Source organism: Chlamydotis macqueenii, chromosome 8 (genome assembly GCF_036417535.1).
Source record: "Chlamydotis macqueenii isolate bChlMac1 chromosome 8, bChlMac1.mat, whole genome shotgun sequence".
In the NCBI taxonomy this organism is placed as follows: Eukaryota; Metazoa; Chordata; class Aves; order Otidiformes; family Otididae; genus Chlamydotis; species Chlamydotis macqueenii.
Window position 1 is genome coordinate 5,375,762 of NC_141563.1, and position 23,566 is coordinate 5,399,327.

The 23,566-nt window shown below is 41.3% G+C and overlaps 1 protein-coding gene across 2 annotated transcripts in view; it reads right to left on the minus strand.

The window, feature by feature from the left end:
* Positions 1-844: 844 nt before the first annotated feature.
* VAV3 (vav guanine nucleotide exchange factor 3) overlaps positions 845-23,566 on the minus strand; it is a 166,654-nt gene continuing 143,932 nt past the window's right edge. For both annotated transcript variants that reach the window (XM_086753708.1, XM_086753707.1), the window contains exons 23-27: positions 22,797-22,913; positions 22,001-22,088; positions 16,186-16,315; positions 5,084-5,235; positions 845-3,345 (exon numbers count right to left, since the gene is read on the minus strand). In XM_086753708.1, the coding sequence (XP_086609834.1) occupies positions 3,304-3,345; positions 5,084-5,235; positions 16,186-16,315; positions 22,001-22,088; positions 22,797-22,913 (529 nt within the window). In that variant the 3' untranslated portion in view covers positions 845-3,303. The remainder of the gene's footprint in view (positions 3,346-5,083; positions 5,236-16,185; positions 16,316-22,000; positions 22,089-22,796; positions 22,914-23,566) is intronic.

The window sequence follows — 23,566 nt, forward strand, 5'->3', positions numbered from 1 at the left end:
TGCGATATTGTTAACAAGAGAATTTAATTGAGAAACATTCCTGCATCTCGCGTTAGGTGTGACTCTTAGTTATGTGAGACGTTCATGGGTGACAGGAAAATTATGCCTTACATCCGTAGAGATGTGTAAATGCCTCATTAAGTTTCATAATTATCTGTTAGAAGGGCAGTTCCACAAGAAAGTCTCTGCTACTGAAAAACAGAAGGGACACAACGAAGTAACAGTGCAATTGTATCATCACTGACCTTGTGGAATTAATTCACCTGTCCAGAGATATTTTAATAAACATATAAATACTGAATGTTATATTGTAAAAAATGCATGAGTGGGTTACACCATGAAAAGGTTATCAAGTAGCCCATGAAATGAGAGACAGACTGTATTTTCAGATTTGAGCTTAATTCAACCTGAATTTTACGTTCATTCACATACGACAGAGTGCGAAAGCAGGTGGAAGAGAAAGGATGTTGCTGTGAAACATGACACGTGAAAGGAAACTTTTAAAGAACAACTTCTTTTCAATTCAAAAACTACAGGTGTCACCTTGGGCAGACAAAAATCAACAGTGTATGACCACAGTGTTCTCTATAGCTAAAAACCAAAATATAAACCCCCACCACTTTCCTGGATGTGGCAGAAGGCAAATTATCCCCACAATGAGAAGCTCTCAAGAAAAGCCACACTATCCCATTCACCCTGGCAGCTCAGTTTTACAGCTAAACTGGGATTACCCAGATCTGGGAAACCACACCAGAACATTACCAACCTCTGCTCACAAGGAGGAGGGCGTTAGACAAACGAAGCACATACGTGCCAACTACACATTGCGACACATACCATTAAACAAAATTTCACCAGTTTATTGTATTTAACATATTTACAAAATAGTACAAATTAAAGTACTGTAACTCCGTTATTGCATGACAACAAAACCTCCACACAGGCTAAAGCAGCACATGAAAGAGACATCCCAGAACATTTAGGAAGTCTTTGGTACTCAAAATATCGTTTAAGATGCAGCATTAACTCCATCAATACCAGGCATTAAACACAGACAGTGATACACAGATTTATGCCACAAAAATAAGTTGAGCTACGGCTTCCATTCTTCTCAAAGGCTGGTTGCTGGACTGGGGAATTGCTTAGAAGTTTTACAGTGATGGAGAGACTACTCCAAAGGGTTCTAAAACCAAGGTGTTGGAAATGAGTGGTGTATTTCTCAGCTCGTACTGAGCTGAACTGCCTCTTCTCAGAGTTATACGACAGCACAGCACTGAACACTTCACAGGCCTACAGCCCATTCCTCTACCCCCTGAGCAGGCAAAGCTGTGAAAGAACCAACTTTGTCTGCCTAAGGAACACAGGAGCAAGCTCACAACTGACAATAAAACTGCATGGCAAAACGTGATCAAAGGCAGTGGACCCTAGCCTGCACTGCTGTACACATCATTTACAAAGCACGCTTTGTGCATCATCTACATATTTACACATGCTCTCAATCGTTCCGTCAAGTAACGTACTCAACACAATCACAGTTTACGTAGTTTTGAGGTAAATCCTTGAAAAGTCAGAGCATCAGCTGAGTTTCATCTGCAAGGCTGAACCTCCCCAGCGGAGGATTCCTATTGAGAAGATGCTCTCCTTCCTCTGGCCACACAGCAGCGTATGCGAGGTGCACCAGACGGGTAAGACAGCTCCAGAGATGAAGGGGATTATCCCGAATCCTCTGTGCTGGGCTTGGTTCTTCCTGATGGCCAGAAGGAGGCCAGAAAAGAAGCAGAGAACACTGGGGACAGCCAAAATAATCTGAAATATGTACTAGCAAATTCTGCTGTGTGGATGAACAGTGGCTATTATGTTGCTTGTAGAGCGGGAGAAACAGCGATGTTACATCACGCAGCGTCTATGCACACTAATTGCAAGATGCCTGTGTGAAAAGAGGACAAGGGAAAGCAAAAGAGAGGATGTGGGACAGGATTAATTAACTTGCCTGATGGGTCAACATTACCCTAGAAAGAAACTGCATTTAAGAGGTTTTCAAGCCAGGTTAGACGTTACCTAAATATTAGAAACTGCACATCTGAAGGCATCTCTCATTTATTTTAGCTTACAACTCTAGCACTTCTGACCCTCCATAAATATACTAAAGCCCTTCCTCACCAAGGGGTGGACACCACTTTACAAGGCCTGATGTTTCAAGCTAGCTCACCTAGATGTCTTTTTCCTTGGGGATGTCTGTAACACTGCAACAAGACCACTCACTCCTTGAACGAGAGGAAAGGGCACAAAGAGGCCTGCGAGTTCCCCCTGCATTACCTTGGGAGAGCACAAAAGGTGATAGAAACTCCTGCCCAACTAGGGAACGACAGCTTACAGCTGAAGTGCCAAAGTTCAACTGAATCAACCAAGAGGTGAAGACAAAGTTTTGTTCTTGAGAAGTGACATCTCTTCCATTACAATGTTCTCCTACAGAACAGGTCTACAGTATTTATTTAATGTTAATGCTGAAAATTTTAAAACTCATCTTGTCACGACTATCCTCAGCTGCGCTTTTATGGCCAGCTGCTTAAATGAAAAAACCTCACACACAAAGACTTGGGATGACAAGGAAAGGAACCCACAATTCCTCTTTGTAGATGCTTTTTCAAGCAATACCACATCACCACACCTTTTTAAAATGTTGTCTTGCAACAAATTGTTAGAAGATTTAGGCAGGACCTCAAAGTAGTCTGCTAACTAATTATATATGCATGTTTACTACATTCATATTGCCTTCAGAATGTTTTTGTGAGCGTAAAACTGTTTGTAAGGTGATAAGTAAAGCAGCTTGATGTTTCAAGTCTACTGCCTACACTTTACGTGCACTGGAATGACTGAACTCTGTTTTCTGCTCGCAGTGATAAGGAATAATAAGCCTTCATCTCCTTGGACTATCACAGATGTTAGCTAGGAGAAAGGAGACTTATTAAATCTTCAGCCACAGCTAGTATTCGTGGTGTAGCACAGGGTGAAATGAAAAGGAGAGTAAAGAAATTTGTTTTCCAGAGATCTTCTGGGAAGGTGAGGGTTGGACTTCGTACTGATCCCCAGTGATGGCAAACCGGCAGGTTGCTTCTTGCACAGCTCTGGGCAAAGTGATAATCTGTCAGCACAAACTTCTGTATAAATCCCAACATTAAGACTGGAAGGTTCAGACAGATAAAAATGCTGCTGTTTAAACACTTAACAAGACCAATAACGCTCTGAAGATATTAAATTTTTAAAATCCCTGAAACTGCTGGCCAGCAGAGTAAAGTTTTTAATTCATTCATCCTCTTCAACATAAGTTGATGGAAACCAGCCCACCTAGAAAGGCAAAAAGCAGAACAAAATAATACATGAGATGCACAGGGTTTTTTTAAGTGACTGAACTAGGCAAAACAAGGGTGGGTCTGCTTAGTAGCTATAAGAACACAACTACAAAGATAAACTTGACCGGCCTGCCACAGTTAAGGTAAGTACCCTAAATAAAATACTAACCTGCAGACACGATGATTTGGAGACTAAATTCCACTCACTCCCCCACCCAAATCTTTTGCCCAAACTGGAAGTCTAAGCATTCAGAAAAAAAGTCTAGAAATGCCAAGAGCAGGAGCAATTTTACTACAAGCCACATGCTGCTGGCTTTTGAATGAGCAGTTAAATATTTCACAGGCTCCATTGAGGTCCAGAGAATCCTCTTACAGAGGAAACAGTGAGTGATTTGATTGCACTACCTGGAGTTAAATTCCATTGCCACCAACAAGAGTTTTAAATAAAAGGGAACTGGAAGGCAGAGTCCAGTGCTTTACACTTCATAAGTTATAACGCTCTCTCCATTCTGAAATTAATGATGTGTCAAATAAGGATTCTATAAGACACACAGGGAAGCAATGTCTTACATTTCTTATTGTCTCACCTGTTCACTTCAGGTTTTTCACTCTGACTTCTTTATATCTAAGTCAATTTAACACTTATGAAAGACCTCAGAACCAAACCTAGAGCACGATCGGAAGGAGTAACTATATAAATTTTGTTTATAGACTATCTTGCCAATATATGTCCACAGGTGAGCATACAATCTGCAGCCCAGGCCGTGAAGGCCATTAGAAAGAGTGCTAGGCTATAACAGAGCGTCCTTTAGGATGTGGGTAGCTGCACTGGAGTGAGATGCTCCGTCTTCTTCACATGTAAAATGCATGTAGGATGACCGCTATTTCTTCTGCTTCCCTATTTCTTCCTGTTTAATTGACCATTTCCCCTTAGGATCATAACCAGGCTCAGGTACATAAAATAAGTTCTCCTTATTGCACAAAGCAGTAAATCTGGATACCTACTTCAGCTGGAGTTGCGACTTTTACGGGAAGCTTCCAGCCAATCTACCTTCTTCCACCTCGCATTCCCTGACCCTGCATCTGGAAACAGCAGCCGCAAATACTCCTGACTAATCCGCACTAGAGAGCGGTACACCAAGATTGAAACAACACAGCCTTTAGGGGGTCAAAACTGAAACTTTACTTCCATTCAAGTCTCAGAGCGCAGTGTAAAAACGACTTTGTAAAAATCCCTGCTAAATATGCCACTTCTTATGAGCCACACTTCTAGAGACGAAAGCAGCAGCCTCCTAGGAAAACGGTGGCCGATTCCCTGGCATTATAGCCTGGCAGAAAGCTGTGGACATCATTCTGTGTGGAACTGCTAAACAGACTTCCACAGCATGAGGAACCTGAGCTTCGGACCCCAAATACATGTGCACAACACAGTCCAAGAAAGTGCAGCTGTTATTGCTGGTTATTTACCAAACATAATCTTGCCCCAGTATTCAGCCTGGTAGGTCACACTAAATAACCAATTAATTTAGATGCTGGGAAAGCTGTTTGGCAAGAGTTCTGTCTGGCTCCTATGAAACAGAGATGAGAACGTGTTGTATTTGTGAATTTAAATACAGAAAGAAGGTTTATGATGTAGGAACACACCTTATTTTTTACAAAATCACTGTCACTGAAAGCAGAAATGAGACAAAGAAAGAAAAAAAAAAAAACCAACAACAAAGAAACCAGCTTACCCTTCCATTTACTTCACCTCTCCACCAGCCATTCGCACTCATCTTTGTGTAAATCTTTACGACATCCCCTTTCAGTAAGGACAGCTCTCTCATGTCTCTTGCACAGAAGTCATACCTGGCTATGGCAATGCCGATCACCTTCGGGCTCAGCACTGGAACAAAGCAGACCTTGGCTATTAGTAGGGTTCGTTAATCGAAGGCTACTGTAGTCGTGTAAATAGCAGTACTGTAAAATACAAACCACTGAGTTCACAGTGGATCAAGAAGGTTTAAACATAGGTGAATGGCGTAAAAGTTAAAGGGATTTTGTCTGATTTATTTTAATAGGTTTGGTTTTGGTTTTCTTTAGAAAAAAGTCAAACTAGATGAACTGTTAATAAAACATCCCCCGCCCCAAAATTGCTAAATGCATTTGCAATTACCATATTTTTGTGCTTCATAATAAAACCTGCTGCCAGTTACACACATCAACATATTTTACAGGTCACTAGTTTCTTTCCAAAAGAATTATTAGCATTTACAATGGATTTAACTTTAAACCTCTAATGAAGCAAGACAAACAGAATAAGGTGCTGTTCTTTCAAAAACAACTCCCAAGTTAAATATTAATGCCCTTAAAATTGGAAGCTAACATCAGCATGAGCAAAAAGGAAAGAGCTTCACAGGATATTTGTATGGATCTGCGTGAACACTGGCTGATGTAAATCTACTCTGTTCAGGAGTTTATTCTGTAAATCACCAATGAATTTGTTCTGCAAAACTTTTAATGAAGAAAAAAATTCCTTAAAAATGTTTTCCTAAGTTTCAGTGAAATTAACACTTAAAAATTTTAAGCTACATCAGCAGCAAGCACTTTGCCAGTGTAGAGCCCAGACATTTTAAGGAATAAAAAGTTGTGAAATATTTTTAAAAAGCAAATGTGAAAAAAAAAAAAAAATCTCATTTCAAAAACTAATCCCCCTCACTCAAATAATTTTGTAGGAAATTATGATTTTAACCCTGATGTGGAATGTCCAAACTTGCAAGAGACACCCTCGACTTTTCCAACGAGAGAAAGCAGGCCTAGCACCTAGGAGACAAAGGTCCTGGACTCGAGGCGTTTAGAGAAAACATCTACTACTCCACTGCATTTTGTAGTGGATTATTTGGCCAAAGCGTTCTTTTTTAAATTTTTTTTCCATTAATGCCATTTGCTTTTGCAGCTGTTTTCCTATGTAAGTCGCTGTAGACAGGAATTTAGGAGCACAAGCAAGCTTCCTACTGAAAAGATTTCAGAAAAATTCATCACATGATCATGATGGATGATTTGACGTAATGTACATACAATCACCTTTTTTCTCAGAAACTTTCCAATTTTTTAGAAATTCCCAACTGTCCTTAGGAAATACCACTAAGATTCCAGTTTTAGCAATGCCTTAACAACCTAACACTAGAAGTTCATAGCTAGTTGCCTTCAATTTAAATCAGGAACACAAAACACGGCAAACGAGCTAGAAAACTTTGACAGTTCCAGCTCTGCTGGTATTTAAGATTTCTTCTGATCCCACTGGGGACATTGCATAGAATCAGAGGCTTCTGCATAGTAGTATTAATTACATTATACATTCTTTTTTTTTTTTTAAGCTTACAGAGGCAATGCAAAAAAATTATTTTAAAAGAACAGCAAACGCTATGTTTAAATTATTATTACATATGTGTCACAAAACGTGAATGCCTAAACAACCATCCTGGCACCAGATTACGCCCTCTTTCATATCACGCCATTTAAAGTTTAGTCCAGCATTTCAGACTGCTTACGTAGGGTACGCTTATCGACACTTGCTACAGCACGTACGGGATGCCATATAAAAGAGTATCAGCATCTCCATTCATTGCTTAGATTTACAATACGATGATGTTGTAAAAATTTAGGTGATATATAAAGTAATTTAAAGTTCAAATATACTTTTTCCTTCCAAGTCAGTGAGATGCAGACGCTACTTGTTCAGATCCTGACATAGTGCTATGTCCTGTACCTTCTCAGGATTTCAGTAATCAGTTTGACAGGGACAGAGCACACCGTGGGCAGCAATTATTTTGGAGAAAGAAAAAAGAAAAGAGCAGTTATTGAGTGGAAGGGAAGTAACCATTTACAGGCGTGCAGCAACATCACTGGTGGATTTGGGGAAGCATCGCAGGACGGAAGGAGTGATTCTGGGAAGCGGGGGTACCGTTTCAGATTCTAGAAAGGGGATAAAGGGGCAAGGAAGGAGATTACATGAGGCAAAGATGAACAAATTCAGGACAACATGGAAAAAAAGAACTAAGGAGGGAAGAAATGCATGGAAGAATAATAAAGAGGGAAAATACAGAGCAACATTAGGATAGAAAAAGGAAGAGGGGCAGATCTGGGGAAAATGACTTCTAACTCTTTTTCAGGTTGTGAAGCCAAGAGGAAAAGGAGAAAGAAGCAAGAGAAATCAAAACCATACATCTCCAAAAGTCTTGAGGCAGAAAGTAGCAAAATTTAGATTAATTTAGAACCCAACATCCATATTTTCAAAGAAAAGTGATGCTCATGATAGGAAATATAGAAAAGGAAGCCAGATGAGTGATGGAATGCAGGAAAATTGCAGTACTAATTCTTGAACAAATATTAGCTGTATCTCTCTGGTGACAGTCCCCAAATTGGCCCTGAATTCCCAATCAGAGCTGTCCCAGGATAAAATAAACTCCAGGGAAGACAGTCAGCGTGTGGAAAGGACATCTGTACAGGTGGGAGAAAGAAGAAACAGTGAGGGCAGGAGAGAAGAGAGGATAGCTACAGGGAGAGTGGGGAAGGAGAGAGGATGGGATTACCAGCAGAGATTGATGGGAAGAAAGCGCCAGCAGGAGAACGTGAATGAGAAAATAAAGAGGGGAAAAAGCAGCAGTGAGGAAGGAGACAAGAAGCTATTGAGGAAGCAGTAATAATAAACCTTGTGCATTTGGAGGGAGATACTCAGAGGATTAACAGGAAACAGAGTGAGAAATCTGAGGGAGGTGAATAAAAGGTACGTGTGTGATTGAGAAAATACACTTTTGCTGAACCTAGCCCTTCCTTCTGCAAACAGAAGAAAAGACAGGGAACTACAGTCAGCTCTGCTTCACCCTAGGGTATGTTGGAAAAGTTTTTCATGGACAGTGAGATAGATATGCTGCAAACGAATTTTAACACTAGTCTGGGCCACTGATAAAGGAATTGGGGTGCAAACAAGAGAGGTTCCATGTCATCACAGCAGGCCGGTCCAGCTCCCGCTTCTGCCTGAGCTTCAGTTCCACAAAGGTCAAAGTTATAAAAGCTGTGAGTACTTGTTTCCCTCTGCTGGTGGTATGGCTTCCTCAAAACTCTGCAGCCGTATCTCCTCACAGTTCCTCTCGTGTGTCAGTGTCAGTTGTCTGTGTATCGGTGCCACCAAATCTCAGGTCTATTACACAAGAGTGGGCAGCACCTCCTGTAGCGCTCAGTCATCAGCTTCGCTCTTCTCCTGTTACCAGCTTCCCTATCAGCAGGACTAAGCCAGCTCTGAAGATCATTTTCAGAAAAATACTTGTAATATCAGGAAACGGGTATTTGTTCATTTAATGTAAGCCAATATTTTGGCTATTTTTAAAAGACAGATTTACTAAGAACATATGATGTAGCCTATCTACCAGAATACGAAATTCCATTCTAACAGGTAGATAAGCTTAAATTAAGAATTACTAATCAATATTTTCTTTTAATCATAGAATCATAGAATGGTTTGGGTGGGAAGGGCCCGTTAAAGCCCACCCAGTCCAACCCCCCTGCAAGGAGCAGGGACATCTCCAACCAGATCAGGTTGCTCAGAGCCCTGGCCAGCCTGGCCTTGTACTTGTATTTTTTGACTTGTATTTTGTACATTTTGTGTATATTTTGTATTTGTACAAAGAAATACTTTACGCAGCATACTGTATATGCAAATCATTAAATACTTACTTACTGTTACAGTTACTTTGCTTAACAATTTTCTGATAAAGCAGCTTTTCACAGGGAAAAAAGGAATATCATTATAATTTGTTGAAACCATATATGGGAATATTTTGTTTTCATGGATCTAATACCAGTTTCAGTAAGAATGGACTTCATGATCAAGTACCATGCAGTTGAATGAAAGAGGTCATCTTCTGTCCTCACCAAAATGTAGAAGCTCACAGTATTTACCTACAATAAAGGGCCCAAACTGAACTCCTTTAGTTCTCCGATTCAAATGAGGTGAGTGCTTCAGACATCCCAGCTGAATGTCATGACCACAGGGTAAACAGCTATACCAGAACGGCTTTCTATCCACCCTTTCTACAGGTGTGTACTCTGTACAAGTAAATGTCAACTGGAAGAGTGTCTGAAAGCTTGGATTCTCCGTCAATATTGTGACTACTGAAAGGGAATAAAAGTATCACCTCCAAAAAATCTGTATGGAAGGAGACAAATGAAAGAAACTGACTTCAAAACAGTGAAAAACTGAGGGGCAAAACGTTCAAGAACAGTGTAGGACATTGAGACCAAAAGATGCCCTCAGCACCAGTAAGCACACTGGCCATTGTACTGAGCTGCCACCTATATCCTGTTCCCCTCTAGACACTACGGAAAGCCTTAAGGATCCATCTCCCATTCCATACACTCCTTGAAGGTGTTTACCTTCCGACTAGTGAAATTCTTCTTGGATCGTCCAGCGGTGCAGTTCACCTCTTTGAACACTAGCTCTTAGGGACCAGAACACGTCACAGCCCTACTGATGCACTAATAGAGACTACCACTGCTACTACTTTAAGCATTTTTATGCAGTCTCTTAGCTTAAAATGTTTGCCTTTATTCAAGCCAGAGATGAGAATTAAGAAAACATTTAGAAAACAAATGGGTAAAATCAATTAACAATGTTAATGCAGAATTTAAATAAAGCATTTTCTACAAAAAAACCTACTGTATCTAAGATCCTGCTGCAATACGGTTTGCTGCAGGGATGGGACGAATATACTATTTCTCTACAAGCAGTGAAATTTTCAGGTTTATGCATTTGAACAAATACGTTCAAATATATAGATGTCAACTACATCGCAAATTAACGGTCAAGTGATCGTTGACTGAATCTGCCACAATTATTGAGCTTTCCAATACCTATTCAAATTGCCTATTGTAACATACACTTTTTCAAATGTTTAAGAGTTTGATTTTTGTTACACTCCAAGAATAACATGTAATAACTCATTTTTCTGAGTCAGAGAAGAACTGAGGTATTAGATTCGTCCCTTCCCTCGCTCGCTGCACACAGGAACAACAGAAGCAAATTCAGAAGCAATATAAAAGCAGTAAAGCAGTACCTGACCAGAAAGGAGTGGAGGAAGGGGGAACAAAGCTGTAGTCTGGAGGAGTTACAAAAGAAAACCCACAGAACAAAGAAGGGGCTTAGAGAAAGAAAGAGAAAAAGAGAAAAGCAAAAGAACATTGAAATATTGGCACAAGATATAAATAATAGCTTTTAAACTATATAATTCATTGATAATAAGGAAACTAAGGTTCCCCACTAAGGATGTCTGGAAGGAAATTGACCATAATAACTAGAAAATTTGGATCTATGATTTAATTTTTAACAATTGCATTTTTCAAAGAGTAAAGTAGAAAGAGGACACCCATTCAGGGTTTCAGAGAAGCAAATTAAACCTGCAGACTCTTGGAAGTATTTTTGGATTTAACAGAAATTTTTTTTTTCTTCTGTGCCCCACTTGTTAACAGTACAAAAGTAGGAACTCATGCGTACCTAAGAATTCCTCTTGAGCCCAGGAAGACTCGTCACAAGCCCTTAATTAGGAATATAATCTAAGTACCAGTCGAACTGGGGTCTCATAATACGCAGGGGAAAAAGTACGCACTTTGCCCTGATAATCATTAACACCAACAGGCGTTCCCAGCTGAACTGCATCCCAACAGTACTGCTCGGCTTTGCAGTTTTCCCTGACTTGAGAGAAAACCCTTGAGCCAGCAGAAAAAAAAAAGGGTCAGGTTGGCCTAGGCAGAACCAGCACATCATCCCAGGCCCTGTAACAGCTTCCTCAGGCGAAAGGTTAGCGGTGCGCCAACCTGTGTTTAAATACAAAATCAGATTACATGAACTAAAATAGCTTCAAATGGAACTGCAGTTTGTTGACTTGTTCTCATATTTTGTCCCTCTCTTGAGGAGGCAACGAAGATATATAGCGTACAAAATCTAACAAAGTTGGGATATTTGCTCCCAGTGGTGATTTGGAAAGGGAAGCCCATCCTTAACTGGATAAATTATAACGTAGTCTCCAAATTATGCCTAGTCATATCTGTAATTACTGACCAAGACTGTTCCTTAAAAATGTAGCAGGGTTATATTCATCACCTACAGCTGCTTCCCTGAACTTATTGCTGTGACTACACAGGAAACAAAAGCATTTTGCTTCCAAACGGTTATTTACAGGAATGAGCAGAACGATTTTATGCAAGGAATTAACAAAGCATCTGTGGTGTAGGTAATGATGGTTTTGTGCATCCTACCTGGAGGAGTATAGATACATTTCTGACAAGGAAACTACCAGCAAAAATAAAATAAACGGGACCAGTACTGTATTTTAATGTTCATAAGCTACACGTTATTTGTTAAAAAAGACCCCACAACATAAACTGCCAGCAGTTTAGGTGAGCATCTCAAAGTAATACAGAAGAAACCTACTTCAGAGCCTCCTGCGCACTGGAAGCTCCCTTCTGATCCTTCCCAGCAGTGATCCGTTCTCTGCCTCTGGTGTTAAATAGTTTCTCTGCGGATGGATGCACGAGGTTACCTGAGGAACTCCTTTGTGCTGGAGCTGACACCCCCAGGGGACAGCTCTGTGGGAAGTATGTTACACAAACCAACAGGGCAACTGGGCTGAAGTAGCGTGTCCGTTCTGAGACAAATAACCGCCTTTATTTCCACAGGAGTGCAAAAGCAGCGTGAGGAATAAATACAGGTCCGGTGCTATACAAGGGTGGCTGGTGCTTTCCTGTCCATACATTATCTTAACTTTTCCATAACTCTTCTGTTTGATGTAACTGGAGGTTTGGTTTTATGTGTGAAGCTCTGGACGGCTAAACTTACGTGGGCAAGAAATCCTACCAGATTCCTAGAGATGACTGGTCTGGTTTTAAACATCACTGGTAAGGGCTGTGGTGTTGGCTTTTAAGGAGAAAGGCTGGGTTCTTTTGTTTCCTTGAGGGCTGGGATGACACTTGTTTTATTTTACTATATTAACAGGCATGTTTACACAGTTAATGCGTTAAGCAGTAGAATGACGTGATGTAACTAGTTAGTGTACGTACTTGTAGTCTACCTACCGATGATGAAGAACAGTCATTCAGATAGTACTTGGTTTTGTGATTTAGGCTATATTAAAATCTAAATGTCACAAAGAGTCAGATTTCTCAGTATGACTGTGCTCTGCATCAGCAGATGAAATCAAGTGCCAAAAACTATTCTGACAGAAGAATGTAAACTTTTCTTCCGTTTTTGCTTTTATTTCTTTCATCCCTCTAATCTAATGTAAGAACTATTATTTTTCTATTTTTAAAATTTGACCATACTGCGTCTAGAAAAACCTAAGACTGAAAAATTAAGAAGAAAGAATGTACCATTTCCCCAAAAATCTTCCTAATTAACTTGAATTTCTATATTGAGAAAAGGAAATGTCTGACAGCTTTTACAAAGTATAAAAGTGTACAAAAAATATCAGAACAGAGTGGGTGACTTCTGCAAGACCAGGAGACTAAAGAGCAAACTTCTAACTGAAGTGGAAAGCCGAGTTAACTATCTCCATGAAATAAAGTTTTTTGTTTTAAAAATCTAGCAGATGCTGAAGGGAGAATCAAATTCCTGGAAAATTTAAGAAGCTACAAGGTGATTTATTACAATTCATATCAGAAACTGCAAGTAAAATGCAACGCCACTTGATTTTCTTTCCTTCAATGGCTAAATGAAAACATGACAATTACAGAAAAGAATATAATCCTTTCTCATGTTGTTCTAGAAAGTGAAGCGAATTTGCTGTTGCCGTTCAATTTCACAGCAGCTCAAAGACTTTGGCAGTAGAAAATGATACAACTCTCAAAGTCTACAGTGGTTCAACTCATGTTTTTAGAAATACTCTTCCTACTTACTCTGTCAGTTATATATGCTAAAGACCGGCTGTTTTGAGTAAGAAGCTGATGCCTTTTCTTAAGATGGCCTCATTAAAAAATCCAGATACAGTCGTGTGAATAGTGCAGCACACAACACTGAGCTGAAACCCCAAACCACCTCCACACCAGCTTCAATCTGCCAAGTTGTCCTGGTTCTGGCCAGGATAGAGTTAATATTTACCTGAGCTGGGTGGAGAACTGAAGCTGGTAGCCCCTATGGCTGGGATAGTTAACTAATTAGCTAACAGCTGGGGTTAATTTACCCAAATTAGCCAAAGGGCTATTCCATCCCATCTGACATAGTGCTCAGTATATAAGTGAGGAGGGTGCTGAAGGGAGGCCCCCTGCTACTTGGAAGAGACTGGATGTGGAGATCTGTTGTGAGCTATTGTACTGTATTTGTGTTCCATCACTGTCTTGTTTTCTTCTGTCATTACTGTTAAATTTACTTTTTGTTCAATCTCAACCCACATGTTTGGGGTTTTTTTCTGGTTTTCTTTTGTTTGTCAAATCTCCTCCTATTCTCTCGGAGAGTGGGGGGAGTGAGAGAGAGACTGCGTAGTCTGGTCCCCGTTGGGGCTGAACTATGACACAAGTCCATCGCATTCACTAGCTTCAGCCCCATGCTTGTTAGAATACGGTGAATGCAAAACCGAGCAGTTGGCCAACAGAAAAAAAATGGGAAAGTGTCTCTCTCTTCAGTTGACTTGTCTTGCTTCCTTGCGTTTTTCTTGCACTCACATGGAGTGGGAAAATTACAAAAACCAGCCGTGTGGTGGTTCCCACTGACGGCTGTGAAGTGAACTCAATGTCCAGCCGCTGCCCCATGGCTTATTTGCTTCCTCTGCTGCTGCAGCCTGAAGTTTACCAGCTTCTGTCCAAATGGAGCCAAGCAGGGTTCACACAGCCTGGATATATAGTTATTCTATAATAACTTATAAAAACTATGAGGATAGCTTTAAAACTGAGCAGCCTGACTCATGGATGGGCTGTTAATCATGGAAATTTTGCTTAAAAAAACAAAAAAAACAAACAAAAAAAAACAAACAAAAAAAAAAAAACCACCACACACACACTCATTGAGACACACTAATACTTTAAAAGAAAACAGTCAAATCCATCAAATGAAAGTGTGACCCAGAGTCAATTAGGTAGGCCAGCAGAATTGTGGAAGTGTATTAGATTTTATATGAAGAGTCCTAGAATTTAAAGGGTTTTTTTTATCAGTTTGGCCTCAGACAAAACCTGCCAGTTCCCACCAGCACAGTCTGTAACACTAAATGGCTGATATTTACTGTAGCAGAGATGCACTCTCATCCACTTGACTAAAAGGACAGAATCCCACAGTCCTTTCTCTCGCTCTTCCATATACTGCCTAAATATTCTTGTTAAAGGAGAGGTTTTCTTTTGTCTGTGGGCTGCAGGTAATGAGGATGTACCAAAGGTCTTGCACCCTCTAAAGCTTGAAAGAATTGAGCTAATGCTCTTGCAGACTAGAAAGTTGGTGGACAGCGTAGATATGTTCTAACTGGCTTGGGAAAGGACAGAAAACAAATTGGCTCTGCTCACAGTCAATCATAATCAAAAGAAATGCCAAGTAAGGTAAGCAGGGCATATCCTCTCAACAATTAAAGGCTCAATGTTGTGAGGAGGCAAGGGAAGAGGAAAGCACAGGAGATGGCAAGAGGAAGAGAGAAGCTACGGGAGATCGCAGGCTAAAGGGAGAAGAAAGGACGGGACAGAAATTGGCCAAGAAGGGAGATGTACTGGGGTACAGGAGAGCAGGGAGACAACTGACAGAGGCCTGGGAAGCGGTGAAAGAAACAGGAATGGAAGTAGAGAGGAACTGGGATACAGAGTAAATGAAATGCATGAAGACACTAGTTTCTTACAATCATCTATCCTAAATTATCTTCACTTTAATTGGGAGAGGAAGAAAGTCTCTACATTTATAGAAATGTTATGGAAGAGAGGCAGCAAGCAAGCAAAAGCACATCAACTCTGCAAATGAAAGAAACACCGCCAGTCTCACCATCACAAAGACTAGACTGACTCTACGGTCTTTCACAGCAGTCTTCATATTGTTAAACTCCCCATTCGTTTTTATTTTCCTCTGATTATCTGTTGCAGTACAAAGATGCAGCCACTGCCTGCAGAACTGCAAATCTAATATTTGCTCTTTGACAGAAACATTATACACTTCCCAGAGGGCAGCCCTGTGGCAGTTTTTATCATTAACATTGAACTTGTACGTGTCCTTAGGAATCAGGCTGAGTTCCTCTTCAGTGGTAACAGGTTAAACAAAGGATACTATATGCACTGTAGATCTTCTCAGTTTATTTTTAAACTTCTCAACTTTTTAAATGCTATTTACATTGTACAGTAGTTCATTAACTTCCAGAAGCTTAGAGGCCAGTAATGAACGTTTAAGGTTAAAAGGCAGGCATAAAATAATTACAATACAGTAAGTCTAACTTTTTTTTTTTTGAGAAATTTACGTGGTATTACTGAGATGCTACTTCATACGGCTACACTACAGGACTGATGTATTTAAATCCCTTTTTAAGGACTAGAAATTGTCACAGATATTATTAACACTTGTAGATGCGTGGATGCAAATGTCGGAAAAAAAACAGGCAGAATGCAGTTTAATCTCTCACCAGCACGCCTAATAGATTTCTGAGTATCAGGGAGATGTCAAGCTTGGCAGCAAGACAAACTTGCCAGACATGTATAAACCTCCTGGCAGATCTGAATCTGCTTAGCTTCAAAAAATCACTACCATATTAATCGGTTATATATCAAAAGTGGAGAGTTAAGATGTTCAAAGTACCTTGTCCTTTTAATATTTATATGACAAAATAACATAACAAAAATGTATAATACTCACAGTTGCCACCTGTTCTGTTAGTCCTTTGTCCCACGGAGTTTTCAGACTCTTTGTACGGAAATTGAAGAGTAGTATCCAAACTTCGAAAGCCTTCTTTGAGAGAGTGGTGCTTATAGTATTCGACGAGTTCCTTTCAGGAAAGAGAAATACTCTGTCATTGGAAACTGAAATCACATTCTTTTCAGCATTCTGATATACAGCCAATGAGGGTTTTATCATACAAGTAATTTTATCATGTAATGCAACACCTCACAGTACATGTTTTACAAAATCCAGTACGCTAAACGCTGACTGCTTTTGCACTGCCACTGAACTGGCTTCTGGTTGCTTTTTTGTTGGTTGGTTGGGTTTTCTTACTTCAAACCTTACTGTCAGAGCCAACACTTACTGCTCCTTTGAACTAGGCTCAGCATGGATTTGCTTTTCGGAAGCCAGGCAGAAGGTAGGATCAGATGCTTGCTAAGGATGCAACACTAACTCTCTGTTTGCTCAAATTCCTTTTGCAATGGCAGGTGATGTTTATCCACACGTGCATTTGTAAGTATGTACATCCAAAATAAAGCATAAGGCTTGCATATAAGCACATAAGTCAATAGCTCCTTAATGAGCAGATACACAGACCATGTGAAACGCTCAAGGCTCTGCCATTAGAATGTGTGGGTTTGGGTTTTTTGTTTTTTTTTTTTCTAAGAGTAGAAGGGGGCAGCAGGGGGTCAAATAAAAAAATCTAACATTTCACATTCTCCTCAGGCACAATCCAAAAACTTGTCTCTGTGTGTGTATACAGGTGCATATATATCAACACTCACATGCACACACATACACCCACAGAGACAAATTTTCTATATATGCGCACACACACATATATTCAGAAATATAAAAAATACTGGTTCCAATAGTTTATGGAACCAAGGAGACAAGTTACTTCAGTTTCTATTCTAAAGAAGACGACACCCATCAAAGTATTGACCGCTCAGGTTATTGTTTTGTGATCTTCGACCCCTGCCATTGTCTCCTACATTTGAGTTTGCCCCACTAATGCCAACATCACACAGTTTGTACACAGAGCCTAGAATAACACTAAAAGCGACCAGAGAACTCAAAGCAAGTGTGTTTCATTAGATTAATGATTTCACTCTTCAGAAATGCAAGCACAAAGCAGTGAGTTTACTGTAAACTTGTCACTCTTACTTGTAACTCAGTCATTCTACTCCACTTATTCATAGAATCACAGAATCTTTAAGGTTGGAAGAGGCCTCCAAGATCATCAAGTCCAACCATCAACCCAACACCACCATGCCCACTAAACCATGTCCTGCGGTGCCACGTCTGCACGTTCTTTGAACACCTCCAGGGATGGTGACTCCACCACTGCCCTGGGCAGCCTGTTCCAGCGCCTGGCCACTCCTTTGGTAAAGAAGTGTTTCCTGGTATCCAACTTAAACCTCCCCTGCCAAGACTTGAGGCCACTTCCTCTTGTCCTACCTTACTTACATTTAGATTTCCAAAATCAAAATTGACCAAGTGAAGCAAAGTCAATCTCAGTAGGGACTGACTGTGGTCAATCATTTTCTTCTAGTTAAAAAAAATTAACAAAATTATTAGCCTACAGCAGCCTACACCAGCGCAGTGATATATTAATGCCAGCCAAAGAAAATTACTCTCAAATTATTTAGTCCTGCTCTAGTGCATAAGCTGTAAGTTCTCCACAACAGCCTGAAGATTCTCTTCTGAACGGAACTCCGGAGCACCTCACTCCCCGCGCTGTGAGCTGCTGCAGGTCTGAAACCGCTTCTGAGGCAGAGTCCAAGGCTCAGTAAAATCTACACCTGCTTTAACAGTCCAGCATCACAGACCTGCCAACCGCTCCAAGTAAGCGGAAAGGCCAGGAGACTAAGAACGGTTTGGGCTTTGTTGGCTGGTATCAGCATAGCAACCACATTTTCTGTAACATGTCATCACCCAGACGTTAGAATTAACAAAACAACAGCGAAGGTGATTTGTAAGTAAGCAGCATTCAAAGTAGGATTTCTGAATAAATGGAAAATTAATTAGTGTAAAACTTGTTCTTTTACCTTTTTTTGCACCACATAAGTCTGTAAGAATTACGCTGTTTGGTAAAGATAGTAAGAACTTCAACTGCGTAGATTTTATTTGTTGGAAAAAATCATAGAATCATAGAATGGTTTGGGTTGGAAGGGACCTTCAAAGCCCACCCAGCCCAACCCCCTGCCAGGAGCAGGGACATCTCCAACCACATCAGGTTGCTCACAGCCCTGGCCAACCTGGCCTGGAATGTTTCCAGGGATGAGGCATCCACCGCCTCTCTGGGTAACCAGTGCTCCACCACCCTCAGTGTAAAAAATTTCTTCCTGATGTCCAGTCTGAATCTGCCTCCCTCTATCTTGAAACCATGACCCCTCGTCCTGTCACACCAGGCCCTGCTGAAGAGTCTCTCCCCATCTTTCCTGCAGCCCCCTTTAGGCACTGGGAGCCGCTCTCAGGTTTCCCCGGAGCCTCCTCTTCTCCAGGCTGAACAGCCCCAGCTCTCTCAGCCTGGCCTCACAGCAGAGCTGCCCCAGCCCTCTGAGCATCTGCGTGGCCTCCTCTGGATGCTCTCCAACTGGTCCATGTCCTCCTTCTTCTTATAACGAAGAATAAATAAAACAGTTCCAAAGTGAGAAAAAAATTCACTTTGGGTCACAAAGATTCAGTTGCTTTCAAAAGTTCAGTTTTCAATACCACTCTTCCACAAAACCAGTCAACAAACAGCTGGGGTCTGAGCCACTCATTGCACAAGTGACAGCAGCAAGCCAACAGCCAGGGAAGCGAGGCAGGGAGCCCTGCAGCGCGGACGGGGCTCCTCAGGAGCCCGCACTCCACCACGGCCCACAGCAGCAGAGCTGGCCTCTCCCTGCACGCTGGCCTGCTTCACACGCTCCACACATTAACCGCTCTGTGGAAGTTTTTCAAACGGACAAGGAGAACGATGCGCAAGGGCTGCTCTGCTTCTGTTACCTCCAGAGCAGAACAGAACAGCGCGCCTCTGCAGATCACCGCTTCAGGTTTCCATGGCTGCCGGCTTTGTCTCTTCTGCTCTCAGTTCTACCCAGACCACCTCTGTTCCTCTCCTCTTCCAGGCACCGTTACTTTTTCCCTTGCATCTACCCAGAACAAAGCATACGCAAACAGCTTTTACACTCATCTGACGCCCAAGGGCAGACTCCATCACAGCCCAACATCCAGTTACGAAATGACTTTTTCCCAGTTGAGTGTTAGCAAGGCTAAATTGGTAGCGATGAGGCATTTACACCAGAAATTTCTTTTGTCCTCTCAATTCTTTGACACAATGCATATTCTTTTTGTTTCTTCTTTACCCAAGTTTGTGTCCTGTGCTTGTATCTCTGCTCATTCAGCTCCATTTTGAAATCCGGATCAGTGTCCGAAACTGCATCATTGCCATAAGAAGATATCTGGCACCATGTGACTCCAGCTCACTCACTTTGTCACGATCCTGAGAGCGCTCATGTGTTCTCATCAGTTTCCAGGGAATCATTAAGACCTGGACAGGCTGGAGAGGTGGAGCCAGGCTGACCTCATGAAGTTCAAACTGGCCAAGGGCAAGGTCCTGCACATGGGTCGGGACAATTCCAAGCACAAATCCAGGCTGGGCGGAGAATGGATGGAGAGCAGCCCTGAGGAGAGGGACTTGGGAGTGATGTGGATGAGATGCTCACCAGGAGCCGGCAAAGCGCCCTTGCGGCCCAGAAGGCCAACCGCATCCTGGGCTGCATCAAGAGGAGCGTGGCCAGCAGGTCGAGGGAGGTGATTCTGCCCCTCTACTCTGCCCTGGTGAGACCCCACCTGCAGCACTGCATCCAGTTCTGGAGCCCTCAACATCAGAAGGACACGGACCAGTTGGAGAGGGTCTAGAGGAGGCCACGAAGATGATCAGAGGGCTGGAGCACCTTTCCTATGAGGACAGGCTGAGAGAGCTGGGGCTGTTCAGCCTGGAGAAGAGGAGGCTCCAGGGAGACCTTAGAGCGGCCTTCCAGTGCCTAAAGGGGGCTGCAGGAAAGGTGGGGAGAGACTCTTCAGCAGGGCCTGGTGTGACAGGACGAGGCGCAATGGTTTTAAAATAGAGGGAGGCAGATTCAGATTAGATATTAGGAAAAAATGTTTTACACTGAGGGTGGTGGAGCAGTGTCCCAGGTTGCCCAGAGAGGCGGTGGATGCCCCATCCCTGGAAACATTCCAGGCCAGGTTGGCCGGGACTCTGAGCAACCTGATCTGGTTGGAGATGTCGCCGCTCCTGGCAGGGGGGTTGGACTGGGTGGGCTTTAAAAATCCCTTTGGACCCAAACCATTCTGTGATTCTATGATTTGTAGTGTTTGCAGAGTAAGTAGCCACCTTGATCATTTATTTGAGGAACGCCATGATTTCTGTTGCTACCAATGATAAGATCTCAGGGTCCCCAGCCCTAACACTAAACATTTTCCTGGTTTTTAAGTGTCAAATGAAGACAGAGTGCAGAAACAGCTCGGTGCATTCTTCATCAGGCAATTTATGTTCTTCTCATTCTAATCAGCACTTATTTCAAATAGGGTCAAGCAAAACAGATTTCTGCTTCATTTTTTACCACTTGTAGGATTCTCTTTCTTTACAGCGTATCAGTGGTTAAAATAAAATCATTTCTAAAGCTTCCCAGTTTTAAAACTTCTCTCCCTACTCTTGGTTTGCATTGTCCTTCATTTTTATTTATCATTTTAGAGTACTTGGATATGCATGCAGGAAGGCTGCAGCACACATTTTAATCCAATTGATTGGACTAAATGTAAAATATTGAACAAGTTTCCTTTAACAATGCATGAGGAAATGCTTAAGCAGTAAAATTTTACAAATGCACTAAGGTAAGTTATTCAGACACCTTATATTTATGAGTCTTGTTTGAGCAAAATGAGCTATCAAGAAATTCTTTGCAATTAAAGTTTAAAAAAAAAAAAAAAAAAGAAATTTCTTCCCAGCACAAGATGACTGTGACATAGCATTGAAAACTCTCTGATCTGGACAGCTGTAACAGCAAACTCTTGTTTCTGGGAATGAACTACACCTACAGTTGAAGGAAAGTTATTGACAGTTTGCCAGTGAGTGGCTTGCTGCCACGGAGTAGAAGTTTGAAGGAGCCACCCAGTTGCTTTCATTTAGACTAGTTGGTCCTGACTCCGGACTACTAGCATTCCTCCACAGATGTCTGAGCTGTCAGCAGCTTAGACAGCCCCATTCTCTACCTGCATGTCTTTGCCTGGTGCACCAGGACCAGGAAGGCCGGCCTTTCCCCAGTTCTTCTGGGCTCCCTGACACGGCCGCACCTTACATCCTTCTCCCTCTGAGCTTACACATCGACAGGCATCACTATGGGCAGCAGCGCATGCACACGTGTGCGGGGAAGGAACCTTCACCTCGCTGTTTTTGGGGATCATTACTTTCAAGGTTAAACCATAGCAGGCTAACGCATGGGATTCAAACTCCTCCTCTCTTCCGTATCACTACTGCAAGGGACGCGGTCCAGTCCTAAATACAAATACGTAGTTTTAAGCACACAGTACCATCACCTAAGAGCATAAACCATACACAGTACCATCACTTAAGAGCATAAACCATAAATACAAAAAATTATCCTATTAGCAGGCATGGACACAATTCACATCTCTCACTCTCACAGCCTTCTGTAACTCCACAAATCAAAGCAGCTCTCACTAACAGCAGCAGTGACATTGGAAATCACGCGTTGTTAAAAACCTCATCAATGCTTACCATTAAATTTTTAAATTTTCTGTTTTCTGCAATGTGGAAATAGCCATCCCTTGTTAAAATCTTGATGTGTTTCACTTCGTTATTGTACCTGTGGGCAATGAGCAGCTTATGAATATAAATATGTTTTTAATCAGATGCAATCAATAATTACCTGAGGACATGCCGCGATAATACCACACAAATAAATACTTAAGACAAAATGGATATCTGTGCCAAAATAAAGGTGACATCTAATTAACCAAGGATATTTATTACAGTACAGCTGACAAGGCAGTCTATATTCAGAAAAAAAAGTCACAACTAACTGCTCATTCTAACTGGAATTCCCATATATTTCTTACTTTCATATTCATGTTGGTGACCAACATGAAAGCAAACAAGACCCTCACAGTAATTTGCATCTACAGAGTTTATGAGCCCACATTTTACTGAAATGTCCGAGACGCAAAGAGCTTTGACAAGCTCTCTCTAAAGTCAATGAAGCATTCTTATTAACTTAAAAGAACCAGACACATTCCACTCCAAACGCTGCTACCCAAAACTCTTACCAACACACCAGACCTCCATTTTTGGATATCTATTTGCTACATCTGCATTATGAAACCATTGCTGCCTTCCTGCTACAAACCCTGGGTATTTTTGTGAGCAACTTCAGTTTTCCTGTATTGACTCTTTTAAAGGCTGAGTATGATTATATGAATGGAAACAGGTTTTTATTTTCTTTATTTCTTTCAAGTGTTATCTAGATATAAATGAAAACAGAAAAACTTTCTGTAGGAGATCTTATCCCACTTACTTAATACTAATGGCATACTCTCCCGATTCTTTGGTCCTGTGCCGCACCAGGTACGTGCTATTGACTCTGTTAATAAGTTCGCTCTCTGCTTGCAATCTTTCCATTGCTCCTGCAAACCTGTAAGGGAGAACAATAAAAATTGGTAATGATTTTTTCAAAGCTACAAAGAAAGGTCTATGAAATAGGCAATGCAGAGTCCCAGTATTCTGCATATGATGAGAACTTAAAAATCCATCAGTTGCAACTCAATACCACTTCCAAACTTTATTCTTCATTAAAAAATTCTGCACTGCGGGTGCAAATTCTTAATTAGGAAAGTACTTGTGCACACGTTGAATACAATGCCTGTTAAGGAAAGTACCCAACCCTGAGCATTAGCTGAATGACTGCTGGCTTGAACAGCTCAGATAAAACCAAACGTTCTTCTGAATCACCCGTTTCAAGCAAAACAACAACACCGTGGTCCAGAACCTTTGAACCTCTCTGAGTTCCAGTGGAGAACCAGCTGCCAGCAATATATTAGGTCAAAAAAAGACTTACAAAAAAATGGTATTTATACAAACACAGTTTTATCTGGTTTCGTAATTATTCATAACCTGTAAAGGCTAAAGTGTAATGGGTAGACTAAACATCCACAAGAAAAAAAAAATTAAAAATTCAGCTTAATATCTCCAAATTTGAAAGAGCTAACAGTTGAAAGCCCAGACAAAGAGGTCACCAGTTCTGCAGCCTGACCACATAAGCAGATTTGTGCCCTCGCTCTGCTTTGC